Genomic DNA, 13496 nt, shown 5'->3' on the forward strand with positions numbered 1-13496 from the left:
GTTTCCTGACATCTTTTTTTTTTTTTGTCTTTTTATGGCTGCACCCGCAGCATATGGAAGTTCCCAGGCAAGGGGTCAAAGTGGAGCTGCAGCTGCTGGCCTATACCACAGCCACAGCTATGTCAGCTCCGAGCCGCGTCTGCCACCCACGCCACAGCTCAAGCAAGGCACCATCGGATCCTTAACCCACTGAGCGAGGCCAGGGATCAAACCCGCATCCTCCTGGATACTAGTCAGGGTCTTAACCTGCTGAGCTGCAACGGGAACTCCCTGACATCATAGGGTCCCTCTTATGTAGGGACCACACCCACCTGGCCCTTAGGTAGTAGAGCAGGTGGTAGCCAATCTTGGGCTGCTTCTGATATAGCTCAGAGAGAAGATCCAGAAGCAGAGAGAAGCTGCTGTTGTCTTCTTGCATCTGGCAGAGGTTCCTGGAGGGGGAGATGGGAGGAGAGGAGAGAGTTCTTCTTAGGACAGACTCCTCTAGGGCGATTCTGGGGGGCATGGCTCTGTGCCCACTGCACACACCCTCCTTTCTGGAAAGGGAGCCCCACTACCCAGGACAGGAGCATATGCAGGCCAATAGGGAGGGTGGACGGCAGAGTAGCATCTCCTACAGCTGGATGCTTACCTAAATATTAGGTATAGAGGCTTCCCCACAGACTCCTCCAGGGACCTATAAGAGCAAGGTGACACGTGACAGTCCATGGAGGGGAGGAAGGCCCCCCCCACCCCCGCCAGATTCCTCCAAGGACCTACGAGAGGGGGGGCAACACATGACAGTTCATGGGGTGAGGGGGGGAAGGGGGGACCGCCAGCAGATTTCATGGAGGGCCAGCTGGAGGCTAAATGCCAGCCTGCTCCTTTTCTACCAAAGGCGCCCCAGGGCTTGCTCGCAGAGAGATCAGGTTCCTAACAGGTGAGTCTGGGTTGTCCTCACTGAAACCGAGATTCCTGCCCTTCAGGGAGGTTCCAGGAAAGGGTCCAAGCCCACCTGAAGCAGCAAAGGCTGGGGCTGCCTGGGCGGGCCACACAGGATGGGCAGCTAGTCCACCGCCCCCCGTCTCGGGTTCAGCAGGCAGAAACGAACCCTTGTTTAAATGACTCAGTGTGTGAGAATAAAAACAAGTGAAGAGGTGACTTTTCTCAAGTCCCCAGCCAGGCCACAAGAGCATCCTTCCAGCTCCTGAGGCCTGGTGGGGGGAGCCGGTCAGGAAAGACGAGTCTTACTCCTCAGTGATCTCCTCGGGCAGCACCTCCCCCCGGAAGTGGGCCTTGAAGAGCTCCTGCAGGCAGGAAGCGAGGACAGACAGCTGCTCTGAGTCAAAGTCTTCCTGGGGGGTGAGATGAGGAGGGGACATCACCGTCCGACCCAAAGCTCACTGCCCCCACTGCCCACAGCCTCTGAACGCCTCTGCTTCCACCTCCAGGCTCAGCAGGCCCCTTCCCCCATCGGAGGGGACCCATCGAGGGGAGGGGAGGGGAGGGGAGGGGAGGGAGGGAGTCAGCTGCCTGGGGGCCAAAGCTGAGCGGGCTGGAAGCCTTCCTCCCTGAAGGGGTGAGTTCCTCCTCACCTCCAGGACCTGGTCCACGATTTCCTGCATGACCTCACACTGGGCCTCTGTATCACTGCAGTGCAGAAGGGAGAGGAAATCTCAGGGACGTAAATGATAGCAGAGGGCAGGACACACACCCAGAACACACACAAGCACACTCACGTGCACACAGCAAAACAAAGGAGCTCTGTGGGAAGCTGGGCTGCTGCGGGGGGTTAGGAAGGAATTTGCTGCTCTCTGAGCAGAGGCCCACAGAGGGGAAATCCTCACCGACTGCTGGGGGTCTCAGGAGCTTTCTACTCAGTGCCTTGGAGTGAGATCCTGGGATGCTGGGGAACAGGGCTTTCCCCTCCCAGCCCACACCCTCCAGCCCAAATTGCAGAAGGCAGCTCCCAAGCAGCTTCGACCACCTCTCCACACCCCACCCCCACCCACCAAGCAGCCCGGGGCTGCACTTCCCGAGGTTGAGAGCAGGGCCGGCACCCACCTCCCCTTCTGTAGCTGGAGGACTTTGTCTCTCAGGGACTCGTCCAGCTGGTCAAGGTAAGGGGTGATATCAACTGGCTCCTCCACCACTGTCTCCTTGATCGGGTGGAAGCGAAACTCTCTCTTCTTTCCTGAAGGGAGTGTTTTTGGACAGAAGTCACTTTGCCCAGACATGAGAAGCAGAGACAGCCCCCTGAATGGTCTGGGTCTCCTCACACGCACTGGGTGTGCCCCATGCACTCAGAGCTGTGAATGCCTGATTGTGTGCGTGTCCCAGCCTTGAGACGCAAACGAGGGCAGGGACTACTTCTCCTTTCTCCCTCTTGCTTCAGTGCCAAATGCAGGCATGTGCTCCCTGGAGTCTCACCCAGTAACCCTGTTAACAAAACTAACTCAGAGGGGCGAAGGTGACAGAGGCAGGAGGCCTTGCTCTTGCCAACTAGTCCTCCTGGGGTTAACCTGAGCCTGACTGCCTATGCTGCCAGCCTCACCTTTGCTGTTGAGATCCTCCTCATCGTCACTGAAGGCTGCCTCGGCGTTGTCATAGCAACTCTCATCCTTGTCTGACATGTGGTTGTCCATCTCCATGGAAACTGGCTCCTCAATTTTGACTTGGGAGTAAAGAAAGACAGGGCATTTAATGGCCTCCTGTGTCCCATGCTTCTGGGAAGGGGAGACTGGAGGGCAAGAGGGAGAATAAGGAGTTCACCACCTAAACGGAATATGGACCCTGGAAGGACAGAGAGCTTGTCCTCGAGCGTCCATGGCTTTCAGGGGGGGTTTGCCAGGAGTGAGAGCAGCGCAGGACCTGGCTCCTCTATGCTCAGCTCAGGTTCAGTGAGTGTCGAAGTGTTCTTCACCTGGGAAGCTCTGCTTGGCCTAAGCCCTTACCCCAAAACAAAAAGGAAGTGTGTGTGCGCGTGTGTCTGTCTGTCTGTCTGGAATTGGAAGTGAGATTTGAGACCCAACGTGACACCTCCTCACCAGAGGCCAGGGCACAGGGCTGGGAAGAGAGATCAGCAGAGCTGAAGTGAGATAAACATACATCCCATGAAAGCCTTCTACCTACCGAGGCGAGGTTAGTTAAGAGAAAAAGCAGGAGTTAAGAGAGCAAGAGAGTTCAGTGAAAATCAGGTACGATTAGATGGAGAAGAACCAAGGAAGATGATCCAAAAACGAATGAAAGGAGGAACTGGGGAAGGAAAGACTGAAACGGACAGTGTCCCCGAGGTGGAGCCCTGCACAGAGATGACATCCCGAACAGGTCTCTAGTCTGCGCGCCCCGATGTGTCCCTCCCTCTTTTCAAACAGGTGACGGAGTGGGCGGGTTCCATACCTTCCACAGGCGGGCTGGGCGAACTGCAGAACTCAGGAAACTTCTCTCGCAGCATCGCCCGAAGCTCCTTATCCAATTTTGGGTTGTCAAACAGGGGAGCCAAATGCCTAATGGGCAACAGGAATGAAGGTCAACCCCAGAGCTCCTCACTCCTCACGCAACACGGAGGCACGCAAGTAGGTCCGAGCCCAACGGGTACAACTGGGCCATACTCAGATCCTTGGGAAGGGTCACCAGGGCCTCGGGAAGACATCTGAAGCCCCCGGCTAGAGAGAAACTCCTCCACAAGTCAAGAGGACATGTGCCTCGCAGTCCGCGGTGGAGCCAGTACTTTTTATAGCTCTCAAGGGCGGGGGTCAGCGTGGACAGAGCAGTACCTGGATGTGCCTGACCTGGTGAAAACTGAGAAAACACCCCCCCAGCCCACCCCACAGACACATGAGGTCCTTACGCCAGGACCCGCTTCTCCACAATGTGGTTGAGGGAGGAAAAGACGCCCTGCCGCACGTGGCCCTCCAATGGCGGATAGAAGTTGGGAATGATCTGGAAGGGAAGAGGAGGACCAAAGAATGAGCACAGGACTTTCCATCCAGAGTGTTCTGCTGAATTAGATCTAAAAAGCTGCTTCAGTTTTAATCAGGAGACACTGGGAAGTATGGCTGAGATGGTCCTGATTGTTCTGCACTGCCCAACAGGGAGACTCTCGCTCGACCTGGCTGCTCCTCGAGGAGACCGGATTCTCCCTTAAGTGATCACCTCTGAGGCTGAGAAACCCCGTGGAGGCACGGAAAAACCCAACTGGAGACAGAGAAGAGAAGTGCTCACTAACTTGGGAGAGAGGAGCTATGACATTGACCCACTTTTGCTCCACAGCCAAAGGGCACTGGGAAGACCTATTCACTGATCTACAAGGTTAGAAGGGACGCACACTTAACCCTGCTCACGCAGGCATGGGGGCAGCAAAGGGTGATGGCACTTACACGGCACATGAAGTCCAGGAGTGTGGCAGTGATGGCTGGGTGGGGCTTCATGGAGTGATGCATGACCAGGATGGCTGGTTCTGGAGGATGTGGAATTAAAGGGTCCCCCCATATCAGACAGTCTGTTTCCAGCTCCATAAAACGAGGTATCGATACATATGAATGGCTCCAGAGAAAGCTACGTCTCTCCCCCTGCCCCCCTAGTCCCGTGGAGCAGACCCAAAAGCAGACAACCCCCCAAAGAGCTGGCAGCCCTCATCTCCCCTCTTGTCCCCAGCATTCAGCTTGGAGGAGGGAGACAGCAGGAGAGGAAAAGCAGGAGACAGCACAGCCTTTTTCTCTGCCTAGGCCCTCCCCACTCGAAGCCCAAGCATAAATAAGGCGATGGGGTGAAGCGGGTGGAAGGATCCCTCAGCCTCATCAAAGCAATTTTCCTTCTAGGTCAAGGGAACACTGAGGAGGAACAACGGAACTGCTCCCAGATAAGCTGCCCTGACATCTAGGGCCGCTATCGCTGAGAACAGGCAGCGGGGCCTGGGGGTGGGGAGTGGTGCTGCCTGGTCCCGGTCACATACCTATGTTCATAATGCTGTCCTTGTCTGGGCTAAAGAACAGCCAGTCGTAAAACAAAGCCAGCTTGGCATTAGAGGCGGCGACATTTGACTGAAAAGAAAGGAAAAAAGAGGGCTAGTTTCATCAACCAGCTCCCTTCCCTTCAGAAGCCCAAGGCAGATTCCAGGGCCCACGTAACTGCTCTGCCTATGACATTCAGTTTCCAGTGAGACCGGGTGACACCCCCACTGGGCGAAGAGCACCCAAATCCGTATATGACTGTGACCACCCTGTGGTCTCACCAAGCAAGGGGCTAGGGATCAGCCTGGGTTCTCAGGCGCCCACAGCACATCCCTGGTCCCACAGCAACAACATCCGTGCCTGGGAGTCCCCTGCTCCCCTCTGAGCTGAGACACTCAGACCAGCCCCTGAGCTGCCCTCGCTGAGCTCCCAGGCGCATTCCTGAAGGAAAGACCCTTAGGAACAGCCTGTTGTTGTATCTGAATCAGCACATTCCAAGGACCCAGTCAGTCGGGGGAGGGGGATCCCTGTCAGAAGAGGTCAGAGGGCAGCTAGATGCCAGAGAAGAGCTTCCCACCCCAGGCACAGGGAGGAAACACTGGGAAGGAAATGACTCCACTGCGGACTCACTACGTTGGGAGAAGAGAAGTATCCAGAGCTGATGCCAAAAGGCATGGAAGTGAGGGTCTAAGGGACACCAGCCCTGAATCCGTGAGAGAAACAAGTCAGAGCAATGATCATTTGTGGTTTCTGGCAGCTGATGGGAAAGACGGGGACGCCTCAGAAAGCCAGGCTTGGGGACTGGCAGTGAAGGTGGAGATGAGCCCGGGAACTTCAGCAGACACGAAGGTGGAGACATTCAGGAGGAAGAGAATAAAAGGGCCCTCGGGGTCAGGTGGCCCAGGGAGCCAGGGAGAAGCACGGAGACACGAACACAGGCAAAGAGGGGCCCTGCACCACCCCGCAGCTGCGTTCCCAGGGCCTGGCCCCTCACCGTGCACGTGGTCAGGAGCCAGCCAATGATGGCCCATCGGGGCAGGATGTCTGAACTCAGCACTTCATTCGAAGGGTGGACCACCCCACAGATGTAGCGGATGAGGTCACAGCGCAGAGACTGACTGTCTGGGGTTGACAGGTACTGGCGCTGGAACCAATCCTGGTATCGCTTTTGTTGACCAAACCGCACCTGGGGGAAGGGGACGTTAGAAAGAAAATCTGGGAAGGGAGGGTAGGGTCTCTGGGCAGAAGAAAACAGGCACCATTCTACTCCAGGCTCAGCTCAGACCTCAATTTCTTCTTACAACTTACTCGCTAATTCACACTGTCTCTCAAGTCCCTCGCCTTTGGGAAGACATCCTGATTTAGAGGCTTCTGGATTTAAAATAATGCTGCTCACGGAGTTCCCGGCGTGGCTCAGTGGTTAATGAACCCGACTAGTATCTGTGAGGATGCAAGTTCGATCCCTGGCCTTGCTCAGCGGGTTAAGGATCCAGTGTTGCCGTAAGCTGTGGTATAGGTTGCAGACGTGGCTCGGATCCAGCATTGCTGTGGCTGAGGCCTAGGCCAGAGGCTACAGCTCTGATCAGACCCCTAGCCTGGAAACGTCCATATGCCATGGGTACGGACCTAAAAAGACAAAAGACAAAAGATTAAAAAAATAAATAAAATGCTATTCACTACTCAGCACTGACCAAAAGCTTCCTGAGGCTGAATGACCTAACAGGATCATTATCCAAAGGACACAGACTCTCCAAACCTTCTTGCAGCAAGTGCTCCCCCTAAGAGGAAAGATCTAGTTTTCCTCTTGCGTTTTTTTTTTTTTTTTTTTTTTTTTTGCCATTTCTTGGGCCTCTCCCATGGCATATGGAGGTTCCCAGGCTAGGGGTCTAATTGGAGCTGTAGCCGCCAGCCTACACCACAGTCACAGCAACACCAGACTGAGCTGCATCTACAACCTATACCACAGCTCATGGTAAAGCTGGATCCTTAATCCACCGAGCAAGGCCAGGGATTGAACCTACAACCTCATGGTTCCTAGTCGGATTCATTAACCACTGAGCCACGATGGAACTCCTAGTTTTCCTCTTGTAATACCCCAATTCAACTAACAGAGAGAGCAGAAGGGTTAAAAAAAAAAAAAAAAACACTAAAGAAACACTGTCCAACAGAACTTTCTGCAACAATGATGAGTACTGAGCACTTAAAAAATATTAGCTAGCTATTCCAACTGAGGACTATTTTTTTTTTCTTTTTTTTTTTTTTTGCCACACCTACAACATACAGAAGTTCCTGGGCCAGGAATCGAATCCAAGCCGCAGCTGTGGCAATGCCAGATCCTTAACCCAATGCTCCAGGCCACGGATTGAACGGGTTAGGCAGCCAGACCACTAACCCACTGGGCCACAGCAGGAACTCCAGAGGTACTACATTCTCAATTTTATTTTAACATTTAAATTGCAACATGTGGCTAGCGGCTACCACATGGGACGGCCCAGATCTAGACAGTTCTGGATGACTTAGGAAACCGAAAGTTGGCTAGAGCAGTGTTTTCCCAACCCCAGACTGGCTGCAGAGGAGCTGCTGCCTGGAAAGTCTGTTAAAAATACAGGTTCCTCAGACAGATTCTCTGGGTGAGTGAGATTCCGGAAGATGTATTTTTAACATGCTCCTCAAGCAATGCTGCCATAATGTAGCCATGTTTGGAAACCAAAAGGCTGCAGCTCTCTTCCTGAGGGGTCATGGGTCACCCAAAATGACCACTCTCCCTACCCGCTGACAGCACATTTCACACTTGTACATGACATTATTTGTGTACAAGTATTGGTTTAATGGCCGCGTTAGATAGCCTCACAAGACACGGCACTGTATCTGTCTTACTGAGCACCTCGCAGCACTGCTCGGCCAGTCAGTAACCAGCCACAGGTGAATGAAGAAGCCCAGCCAGCACCTGCAGCTTCTCTTCCTGCGGCAGGAGGAACTTACCCGGGATGTCATGAAGAGGAGCTTAGTCTCCATGTCCGGGGTCAGACGACATGCTAGGAATTTCCGGGACGTTCTTGACTGAAGAAGCTGCAGGATACCTGAATCAAGTGCGGGAAGGAAGAGAAAAGACAGAAGACTGAGCACCAGAGGGAACAGAAGGCAGGAACTAATGGCAAGTGGTCTTGCTCCTGGGGAACTTCTAAGAGCTGACCTAGAGAGGTCAGGCACAGGCACAGGCACAGGCTGGGGGTCTAGCCAGCACCTGTACGATCTGCTCCAGCCAACCACCATCCCCGGGACCCAGGCACATTCATTCCTTTCTTCCACTGGCCAGCCAGAGACCCCCACTCCCATTATTCCAGTTGGCAACATGTGAGAAAGTTGGGGGGAAATATGGGAAACCCTAGCCTCTCTTCTTGCTCCTGAAGGTCCCGTCACTGGGTCCCAGGCTCAGTGAGGTGTGGTGGCATAAGCACGAGCTCTGGAGTCAGACAGACCTGGATCCAAATCCTGCCTCTGACACTAGCTGTGTGGCCTCGGGCATATTATTTAATCTCCTTGAACCTCATTTTCTTCATCTGTAAATATGGGAAGTAAAATATCCATCTTACAGGAGTGTCCAAGGATCAAATGCGTTAACATACACTTGCCTAGCCCACAGCAGGCACTCAACACAACTCAATACATGTGCAATGTAAGAGCAGTGAATATAAGGTGGAACCAGGGGCTTTCTTCTCTTCATTGCTAACTCCCCAGGTCCTAGGCTCCTGCCCTCGCATTACATGCGCACACACGCTGGAGGGGGAGTGGGGAGCAAAGCTGTACGGTAACAGTTCAGACCGTAAGCAGGACCCTGGGAAGGGGAAAGGGATGTGAGAAGGGCCTGGCTGGGGGAGGCACCCAGAGTCTGTTCCTCCCCCTGAAAAGGATTTTGGCCAAGCTGGCTCCTGAGAATTCAGTGGCATGACTGCTCCTGGGGAGGAGCCTCTGCTTCCAGGACTAATTTCAGCCCCTCTGCTGACTCAGTCTCACGAGCTGACCTCTGACTCCCCGACAGACTCAGTGAAGCTGGAAAATGGTCATCAACTCACCTCTTGAGCCAAAGAGCTGCCAGGAGAGGAGGAGGCGGGTTACGGGTCTGTCTCACTTTTTCTTAAATGACAGTGGGAGTCTGCCAAGTAGGGGCTGTCTGGGAACCTTGCACACATGAACTCTTCTGGGTACCTCTGTGGGCCCACATCCAGCTGCATTTGGCAGGGCCTGCCCAGTCCCAGGCATCCTAAATCTGAGCACCAATGCCTCTCCTATCCACCAGCCTCTGCCCTAGTGATTCCAACAACACGTACATGACCTCCCACCTCTCAAGGACAGCGTACCCCAACCCTTCCTTACCTGTGAACTGAGGACTCAAGGCCTGAGGGTTATGGATTATATCTTTCCAAAGCTGTTCAAATTCTGGTATCCTGGCAACGTTCTGAAGCAGCCTTACGAGGTCCCGGCCAATCATCAAACATTCCATAAACTAGACGGGGTGGGCGGCAGGAGACACAAAAGAGAGTAAGAATATGGATTGGGTACCTGCTGCGGGGAGGATGGGGAACAAGGGGTCCAAGGGATTATTTGATTTCTTCTGGAACCAAGGGACTGGCTCCGAGCTGATCAGGGGACTGATAATCAAGGATGAGAGGTTAATGGACACTTGCTCAAGCCCTACTGGCTTTCACATTAAACTGCTGCCCTCTCCTCCCTGAATGTTCCCATCCAGGTTAGGGAGACGAAGATTCCAAAAGGCTAAGGCTGGTAGGGTGAGTCCCAGATACCTCACCCTATAACCTGCTTGGTCTAACAGAACATTCTAGGGTAACGGAAATGACCTCTACCTGTGCTGTCCAAAAGGATACCCACGAGCCACATGTGGCTCATGAGCACTTGAGATGTAACTCATTCACTTAAAAGATTGAACTTTAAATTTTCATCTAATTCCAATGAAGTTAAATTTCCACATGTTGGGAGTTCCCATTGTGGCGCAGTGGTTAATGAATGTGACTAGGAACCATGAGGTTGCGGGTTCGGTCCCTGGCCTTGCTCAGTGGGTTAACGATCCGGCGTTGCCGTGAGCTGTGGCGTAGGTTGCAGACGTGACTCGGATCCTGCGTTCCTGTGGCTGTGGTATAGGCTTGGCAGCTACAGCTCTGATTGGACCCCTAGCCGGGGATCCTCCACATGCTGCGGGAGCGCCCTAGAAAAGACACACACACACACACAAAATTTCCACATGTGGCTAGTGGCCACTGCATGAGAGTTTACCTCTAGGATCTCTCTCAGGGGAGCTGACAGTAGATAATTCACAATGGTACTTGATCATGGCAGTTACCCGGGAAGGGAGGTGGCGGAGGGTCACATAACAGCAGGCACACAAGACAGCCCATGTCTCTGGTGTGCTGTGCAACAGTGTCCACGAAGCTGACCAGGGAACTCCCTAGGATGCCAGCATAACAGGCAGCGTTTCCAGGAACTAGGGTTATTCCACACTGATGTCTCCACCCTCCTACCCTCATCTGTCCTGGAGGCCTTGAACCACCTCCATCTCTCCAACACAACATCTCTGGCCCCAGGTCACCACACAGGAGCGACAGAGGGGTCCTGTCCTGGGTTTCACTTCTCCACACTGTCTCTGTCCTCACCCGTTCCCGGAGCAGTGAGATGCAGAAGTCCACCTCCTTCTGCCGCAGGGCCAGGAGTGGGGTGGTCCCGTGGTGGTCGACGATGAGGCGGAGGTACGTGTAAACGGCCATGGCAATGAGGATGCTGCTCTTCAATACCCACTCCCTGCAGGGAGGGAAGACACTGGCGCCTGTACTCGGTTAGACCCTCGCAATTCACTCCCACACTTGGCTCCAGTGCCCCGGAAATGTCTGGTGATTAGCTCTGGGAGTAGGTTTTTGGTTCCTTAATTGCTCGTTCATGCTGTCATGAATCCCTCTTGGACTACCAACTGGCTAAGGTGGGGACAATTTCCTCCCGCTCTATCAGGTGCCCAATAAAGATAAGCACTAAATGAAAGCAATCTCTCCTTACCACGGAAGTAAAGCTTCCAATAAAATAATTTTGTTTGTTGACTCACCCATTCAAGTGCCAAGCACGGTGCGAGGTACGAGGGATAGAGATAAGCCATAGCTTCTACCTGGCTTGGGCTGTAAAGTATGGCCTGAGGGTCTCTGGGGGATGACCAAGTTTCAGGGCACACTTTGTCAGCTTGTCCTTAGCAGCCCACCAAGACACAAACCTTCCCCTGGCCGGCTCTCTGGCCACTGATTCCACTCCCACACAGTGAGTCACCTGCCTTAAGTCACAATCTGAAAAGAACATGATTCTGGAGGGCAAAGCCTATTTTCCCAGGAGGTTTAGAGGTTCCCTGGGGAAAAGGGGTAATGAAAAAATTGCACATTCCCTGCTGCTTGAAATGGGGTATTGAGACACCGTAGGGGGATTCCAAAAACTCCAGTGCTGGCTCAAGGTGCCAAAACCGGGGAGCTGCCTCCCTCAAGCGGGTGGTTTGTAAGGGCTTTGGCACCCCTGCTGGAAGGCAGGGAACCAGAGGAAGAAGACAGGGAGTTTAATTAATCCAACCAGGCAACATCCTGGTTCCGGAAAAGGGCTCAAGCCACCTAATTAGGAGGCTCTGGCCTTTTCCCTTCATAGAATGAGAGCAGCAGCCAAGGACACTGGCGGGGGGAGGCGGCTTCCCCCACCTGCTACGTTTTAGTTCCACAGCCCTAGAAACACTTGAGAAGGAGTGAGAGGGAGAGTGCAGAAGAGGACAGTTTTAAACTTCCAGGGACTCGCGGGCATCAAAGGATGTGAATTTGGGGGAAGGCAGGAGAAAAGGTAGGGCAGTTATCTGACACCAGGACAGAGACTGCGTGCTAAATGTCCAAATGAGTAAAATTCTGTTTTCAGGTATGGGAATGGGAGGCATCTGGCACAGGGGGACAAAATAAGAAAAAAAATCACTGTCAGGAAGACGGCTAGCAGAGACCAGTGATCAGCGTATCTGAACCCTGGGATGGGGTCCTGAAGAGACAGATGAAAGTGAAACCCTCTGACCCAGGACGCTAGGAAGGCGAAGGCACAGAGACCTGGTAAGAGACTGTTGGGCTCTCCTGTGCTGCGTGATGGCACCAATGATGGAAGCAGTGCTGCCAGCTGCACCTGCACGGCCAGGCTCAGAGCACTAGGGGGCACTGCATGGCAGAGCTGGCATCGCTCTCAGGCTCCAGCCCAGAACACAGGCATCTCTTTCACAAGTGTGAACAAGGGAGGAGGAAACATGGAGACGCTCAGCCCTCTCAGTCATGTGACTACTTTGGTGTCCTCACCCAGAAAGAGATTCTGAAATCATGCCACAGGAAGACTGAGGCCACAGGACCAAGAGGAAGACCTCACCCCCAATCAGCCCTCAAAATTTCTGGAGTTCCCATCATAGCTCAGTGGTTAACGAACTCAGGTAGTATCCACGAGGATGCAGGTTCGATCCCTGCCCTTGCTCAGTGGGTTAAGGATCCGGCGTTGCTGTGAGCTGTGGTGTAGGTTGCAGACGCGGCTTGGATCCCACATTGCTGTGGCTCTGGCGTAGGCGGGCAGCTGTAGCTCCAATTGGACCCCTAGCCTGGGAACCTCCATATGCCGTGGGTGCGGCCCTAATAAGACAAAAGGCAAAAAAGAAAAAAAAAATTTCTGGTCCTTGACTCGGACGGGGAAGGGACAGAATCAGCCGGAAAGCCCGACGTGTGCCCCGTCAGGCCCCCCCCTACCACTGAGGCGTCACCGTGACTCCTCACTCCCACCACTCCCTGGGCCACCTCAACAAGAGGCGGGCATGGAGTGGATGGACAGTCTTGGAAGGGAGAAAAGGGGTACCTGCCAGGCCTGGTGATTGGCTGGACCCACGCTGCTGAGCTCATTCTCCCCCACCACCCCCTAAAGATAAACATTCCAAGGAGGTCTGGATCAAAAATAAACCCTTATCAGATGAAACTCGTTTTTCCTGGGCTCTTGAGATATGTCAGCAAGGACCTTCTTTCCCACTCCTTCATCCCGGGGGCCAGACCACGGCATTAATCCCTTCATCAGCCCCTCCGTCCTCCGCCTCACCCCCTCTGACTCAAGGTGTTCCTGGGCCCTGACAGGCTTCCCACAGCCCTTGCAAACCCACTGCCCTCACTCACACCCCTGTGGCCATATCGAGCTCATGCCCCGCCCTTCGTGGTAGACTCTACCTCTGCTCCGTCAGGATATCCAGAACGCTCTCTGCCAACCAGATGTTTTTTGCTGTTACATCCCCACCTGATCAAAGGAGGAGAAAACAGAGAATCAGAATGGCTCTGATTAGCATCTCCGCTTCGACACTTTCCTACTGGTCCATCCCTAACTATTATCTCAGCACCGATGTTCCGAGGGCTGGAAAAACTGTCTTCTCTTCTGTCAGGCTTTAAAGTTTCCCTCTTTGCCTCCAGGGAGAAGGGAAGGGAAGGTTTGGGATTTTTCCAGAAACCAGAGCTGCTACTCTTCCATAGACAGAGG

General features: G+C 53.7%; 1 protein-coding gene across 2 annotated transcripts in view; it reads right to left on the minus strand.

The window, feature by feature from the left end:
• The window catches only part of INTS3 (integrator complex subunit 3), a 40734-nt gene that overhangs the window by 8609 nt on the left and 18629 nt on the right, over positions 1 to 13496 (minus strand). For both annotated transcript variants that reach the window (XM_021088512.1, NM_001243322.1), the window contains 15 exon segments: positions 13193 to 13259; positions 10598 to 10742; positions 9306 to 9435; positions 7914 to 8011; positions 5926 to 6117; positions 4934 to 5021; positions 4359 to 4438; positions 3830 to 3921; positions 3379 to 3485; positions 2534 to 2653; positions 2044 to 2173; positions 1575 to 1629; positions 1231 to 1334; positions 632 to 676; positions 312 to 431 (listed from right to left, as the gene is read on the minus strand). In XM_021088512.1, the coding sequence (XP_020944171.1) occupies positions 312 to 431; positions 632 to 676; positions 1231 to 1334; positions 1575 to 1629; positions 2044 to 2173; positions 2534 to 2653; positions 3379 to 3485; positions 3830 to 3921; positions 4359 to 4438; positions 4934 to 5021; positions 5926 to 6117; positions 7914 to 8011; positions 9306 to 9435; positions 10598 to 10742; positions 13193 to 13259 (1573 nt within the window).

Source organism: Sus scrofa, chromosome 4 (genome assembly GCF_000003025.6).
Source record: "Sus scrofa isolate TJ Tabasco breed Duroc chromosome 4, Sscrofa11.1, whole genome shotgun sequence".
NCBI lineage: Eukaryota > Metazoa > Chordata > Mammalia > Artiodactyla > Suidae > Sus > Sus scrofa.